This window comes from Leptonychotes weddellii, chromosome 5 (genome assembly GCF_054177405.1).
Source record: "Leptonychotes weddellii isolate Sample4059 chromosome 5, ASM5417740v2, whole genome shotgun sequence".
Lineage (NCBI taxonomy): Eukaryota > Metazoa > Chordata > Mammalia > Carnivora > Phocidae > Leptonychotes > Leptonychotes weddellii.
In genome coordinates, this window is record NC_138373.1 from 159,462,062 (window position 1) to 159,467,813 (window position 5,752).

Below are 5,752 nucleotides of genomic sequence, written 5' to 3' on the forward strand. Positions count from 1 at the left end.
TTCGGCTCAGGTCATGATCCTGGAGTCCCGGGATCGAGTCCCGCATCGGGCTCCCTGCTTGGCGGGGAGTCTGCTTCTCCCTCTCCCGCTCCCCCCGCTTGTGCTCTTTCTCTCTCTCTCTCTCTCTCTCAAATAAATAAATAAAATCTTTAAAAAAAAAAAAATACCTTCCCATCAGTAAAACTCCAGGGCTAATGGCTTCTTGGGTGAATGGTATGGAACATCTATAATCTTGTACAATTCATTTCGAGAGTAGAAAAGGCATGGCCACACCTAACTCGTTGTATGAGGCCAGCACGTTCCAGGGAAGGAAGGTCACAGGCCGGTGTGACTCCCACACAGAGGACAGAATCGTACATGCCACGGCTGCCTTGTGTTATTCCAAGGCTGGATTAGAAAAGCAAACATTGTAAGAGAGTCAGGAAAAGTCGTAAATCCCATGTCAACAGATGCAGAAAGTCTTAATGAGCCCTAATTTCCATTCAGGCTGAAAACTCTTGGTGAACTGAGACACCCATAAACAGCCTAGCAACAACCCTCCGTGGCACCTGGCCTTTGGTTTCTAAGCACGGCTGCCCTGGCTGGAGGGATCTGAGCTCTCCCTCTCCCCAGGTGATCTCAGGGCATCTTGAGGCACTTACAGACTGGGATGGGGGACAGCAAAAAGATGCAGAAGCAGCGTGCAGAGGTGGGAGGGCTGAGTGTAGACCGCTGGAGCATCACAAAATATGATGGTCACTGGCCAGACCCAGTCCAGTCGTCCAGGAAGACTCTCGAGAGTGAGAGAGCAGTGCAAACACAATCCTCACCCAAGGCCATCAGAGACACCTGCGTGCCAACACCTTCCCTGGAAGCCCGTAACTGCTGGGCAGAAATAAGCACCTGGGCACACCTTCTGGAAGGATTGGAACTTCACGGAGGCTGAGGAGGCCCGCCGGGGAGGACTACGCTCCTTAAAGAGCGCAGCTCCTCATCTGTTCTTTGTGGAGAACCGGCCATTCAAACAAGGGCCTCCCAGGGCAGCTGGCCCCCTGGGGAGAGTGAGGGGCGGGTGAGTGGGTGCAGGGGTGGTGGTGTGTCCGGAGTGGGGGCTGGGGCCGCTGCAGCCTACAACGACATCCCCTTGCCCAGGCCTGTGTTCCTCACTGATCCATAAGTACTTACCCGTCAACCTCCAGCACCACCTCCTGCCCAACCTCCTGTCCCATCTCAGAGGGATTCTCTGGGGAAGCCCCCACCCCCACTCAGGGGCCTTGGGTAGTCATCAAGTGCCACAGCTCCACTCCTCGGGTGGTCGCGGAAACACGACCCTACCCTGGAGGGGTCTGGCCAGCACTGGTCCAGAGACGGGCTACAGCACTGGCAACCAGCACGGCCAGACTCTGTGGGCAAATTAGGGGCACAGCACCACCTCCGAGGAGTCTTGGCAAAACACTCAACCCAAATCTCATCAGGTCTCCAGAGTTCATCTCCAGATCACAAGGCTCAGAGAAGGGGCAGAGGAGGAGAGTACAGATCACAAGGCTCAGAGAAGGGGCAGAGGAGGACAGTAAACCACCCCAAGGCCAACAGCTAGACGAGTCCCAAAGGTAGGACTTTCTCCAGAACAAGAGGTTGTCCTCATCAAGTCTAGATCCTGAAAACACAAGGCAAGAGGGGTGGCCACGCCAGATCAAACGATAGCGAAGAGAAAGGACAGCCTGATGCAGTGTGTGGTCCTTGACCAGATCATGATCTGAACAAACCAACTCTGGGACTTAATGGGGAAATATGAATATATTCTGGGTGTTGGATTTTAGTAAGGAATTATTGTCCATCTTATCAAATGTGAAAAAAGAGTTTAGTTATTTAGAAAATGTCACTTTTAGAGATACTTAGTAAATAATTACATACTAATATTTACTTATAAATATTAACAGAACTTTAATAAAATAATTATTAAAGACAAAAGAGAAATAGTTCATAATATTAAAAGGATCAATTTGTCAGGGAGATATAAAAATTCCAAATGTGTATGAACGTAATTATATATAAAAATACAAGTTGACAGGGTGCCTGGGTGGCTCAGTCGTTAAGCATCTGCCTTCAGCTCAGGTCATGATCCCAGGGTCCTGGGATCGAGTCCCACATCGGGCTCCCTCCTCGAGGGGAAGCCTGCTTCTCCCTCTCCCACTCCCCCTGCTTGTGTTCCTGCTCTCGCTATCTCTGTCTCTGTCAAATAAATAAATAAAATCTTAAAAAAAAAATACAGTTTGACAAAGCTAAAAAACAAAAAAAGAAAATCCACAATCATATTGAGATATTTAACCTACTTCTCTCAGTAAATGAAAGATTAAACAAAGGGGGCACCTGGGTGGCTCAGTCCATTAAGCGTCTGCCTTCTCCTCAGGTCATGATCCCTGACCTTTCTTCATTGGGAAGAAAAAAAGATGTCCACTATATCACTTCTATTCAACATTATACTGAAAGTAGTAGCCAATGCAATAATGCAGGAAAAGGAAATAAAAGGTATAAAAACTGAAAAGATTTGCAGATGATTGTGTACATAAGAAATCTAAATGAATCTACTAGCTATTAGAATTAGTTAGCAAAGTCACCAAATGCCAAGTCAGTACAATAAAATTAATTATACTTTTATATACTGGGAATAATTAGAAAATGAAACTCAACAATGTTATCTCTAAAAAACATCAAATATCTAGGAGTAAATCTAACAAAAGAGGTCTTCCGTACCTGTACTCTGAAAACTACAAAACACTGTTGATAAGAATCAAAGAACTAAATGTTCCTGGGTTGAAAGACTCAATATTGATAAAATGTTAGGTTTCACCCAAATTGCTATATAGATTCAATGTAACCAAAATTAAAATCCCAGCAGGACTTGTGTGTGTGGGTGTGTGTTAAATTAACAATTTGATTCTAAAATTTATATGGTAATGCAAAAGTCTAAGAAAATGTAAACAAATCTTGAAGGATAAAGTCAGAAGACTTACACTACAAAATATTAAGACTTATTATAAAGCTACTGGAATTAAAACAGGGTAGAATGGACTCGGGATAGGCAGAGAAATTAATAAAACAGAATGGAAAACAAAAAATAGGCCTAGGCCTGATTTTCCACAAAGGTGACATTGCAGGGCCCACGTGGGTCAATTAGATATTCACATGGGGGAAGAGTGAACATTTGCCCACTGACCCCTACCTCACTCCATACAAAATAGTCAATCCCTGTGAATTGTGGAGGTGAATGTGAAATGTTACATTATAAAGTTTCTAAAGGAAAACATAGGATACCGTTTTCTGGACAATGGGGTAGATATAGATTTCCTAGTAAGACTCAAAAAGCATTAACTATAGAAGAAAAGATTGACTATTAAACTTCCTTACAACTAAGAAGTTGATTTTCAAAAGGAATCATTAAGTGGCTGAAAACACCAGCCATGGACCAGAGGTATTTATAATACATCTAACTGACAAAGAACTGGTATCCGACCAGAAGAGACAAAGAATTCCTACCACTTAATAAGGAAGAACCCACAACCCAGTTTAATAACGGCCAAAAGACTGGAACAGATACTCCACAAAGAGCCCCAGAAGGGAAAGTAAAATGGAAACCACAGTGAGGCGGCCCCCACACCCACCCAATGCCCAGAATGAATAGGACGATGCCCACTGTTGGCCTGGATGTGGAGCAGCTGAGACTCTTACCCCGCGCGGTAACATAAAGCTGAACAGGAGCCTACCCTGGACCCAGTGAGTTCGCTCTTAGGTATTTACCAAAGAGAATGAGCGCCCTGGCAAAAAGGCAAGTGCACGGATTTACTCAGTTCTAGGAAAGGGCTCGCCAGGACTTCTCCCGGACAGCGCCTTAACCCGAGCATCTGACTTCGCACCACTTTCCCAAGTTGAGCTCTGAAGTCGACCAGCTTGGCGGGCAGAAAGGTGGAGGGCAGGGGGCTGGAGGATGCGGGGGGCGGGGGGGGAGTCCGGAGAAGAGCGGGCCCAAGCACAAGCTCCGCGGCCAGGGTCCCCCGACCGCTCCGGCGGGCCTTCATGCCCCTGGACGTCCTGAGTCAACCCCGGGCCCTGCGCCTCGCGTCTGAGCCGCTTGCCCCCACCCCGTTCGCGCCTCGAACCGCGAGGGTCAGAAGGTGGGCGAGGAAGACTGACTGTTCTCTTCTCTCGGGTCTCCTTCCAGCGAAGCGGACGAGAGCCTCTTCCTTTCTCCCGGCTCCATTCCGGCCTCCGGCAGCTCACCCTTCCTCGCGCCTGCTTGCGCCCCTGCAAGGAGACAGGGCGTCGGCGAGGGCTCGCGGCCGGAGGTCATCCCTGCGGGGCGGGGCAGGTCGGTGCCGGGGCTCTGAAGCCAGGTTGAGGGGAGGGCAGGTGTAGGGTCTCGGGGCAGGTCTGGGGGGAGAGGGGCAAGTCTAGGTTTGTAGGGGTAGGTCCGGGCTTCCGAGGACGGGGGTGGGCAAGGCTGGAGCGCCAACGGGAGTGGGAGGCGGGCGGAGGGGGTGGGACTAAGGTCTGGGCTCCCGGGAGCAGCGTGGAGAGGTGAAGGGGTGAGCGTTCCAAGGAAGAGTGGTTCTGGGGTTCCGAGCAGGACGTCTAGAATCCTGGGGCGAGGGGAGGGGGGTCTGGAGCCCCGGGACAGGGGAGGGCGCGTCAGGGATTCCCGAGGGCTCAAGCAGGGCCGGGCACAGGTCCTGTCTGGCATCCGCAGGGGCACAGGTCCGGGGTTCCGAGGCGAGGGGGCCAGTGCTCACCCGGGATCGGCCCCGTGGCGCGCGCTGCGCCCCCGCCCCCCGCCGCGCCGCCGGGTGTCCAGCGGTTGCCCGGGGCAACGGGCCGGGGCTGCGCAGCGCATTGTGCAAGCCCCTCCCGCGGGGGGCGCGGGGCGCGGGGCCTAGGGGCCGCGGCGCGACGGCCAACGCGGGGCGTGGGGCTGCGCGGGCGCGCGGGCGGCGGGGAGCGTCGGGAGCGGCTGCGGCGGGGCCGGCGGCGCGCGTGGGGCGCGGATCCCCGGGGGCCGCCGTCAGTGGTGTTAGCGCTGGGCCCGGGGCCGGGGCTGCTGTCCGAGGCGCGGAGGCCGGGGCGCTGGGCCATGGTGTCCTCGGGAAGGAGTGGGCGCGTCGCCTCCGCCCGGGGTCACGCGGTCACCAGGCCCAGGGTTGTTGGGGGTCACAGAGACCCACCCTGGCAGTCAGAGGCCCCCAAGTCATAAAGAGCCAAGAGTCACAATCGGCCCCTGACCCCACCCCAGGCCTCCCTCCGACCCTCACTCCTGGTGCCTCCCAGCGGCCGGGCTAGGGGAGCAGAGACGGAGAGCGCAGTCCCTGAGGTGGTGATGCCAGGCAGGAGCTGTGCACTGGGTGTCCCCTCGTGGGCCGTGGGCAATCAGGGCGAGCGGGGCAGCTTTACCGTCCCACGGAGGAACCCGACGTGGCCTTGGTGTCTCCGGGGTCATTCATGGGGGCCTGTGCCAACACCCCGCGAGTTCCAGGTGCACCCAGGGTCCCACACCAGCCAAAGTCCCTGAGCCCTTTGCGTCCTTCTTCCTCCCTGCCTCTTTGTGGAGGGAGGGGAGTGTAGGAAAGACCCACCCATCCTATTAATGCCTTTGCTCCCAGTAAATTTCGGAAACCTATTATCTTTATTTGGTTTTAAATCATCTTTATTTTGCACTTAACCTCCCAAGATAACCCAAAAGTGAGGTTCTGCTCTCACTCTGCATTAGCTGTGGGGGGGGACG

General features: G+C 53.0%; 1 protein-coding gene across 1 annotated transcript in view; it reads right to left on the reverse strand.

The window, feature by feature from the left end:
• The window catches only part of TTLL8 (tubulin tyrosine ligase like 8), a 33,909-nt gene extending 29,651 nt beyond the window's left edge, over window positions 1-4,258 (reverse strand). The window contains exon 1 of the mRNA XM_081819017.1: window positions 4,171-4,258. Within this exon, the coding sequence (XP_081675143.1) occupies window positions 4,171-4,237 (67 nt within the window). The 5' untranslated portion in view covers window positions 4,238-4,258. The remainder of the gene's footprint in view (window positions 1-4,170) is intronic.
• Window positions 4,259-5,752: the final 1,494 nt, after the last annotated feature.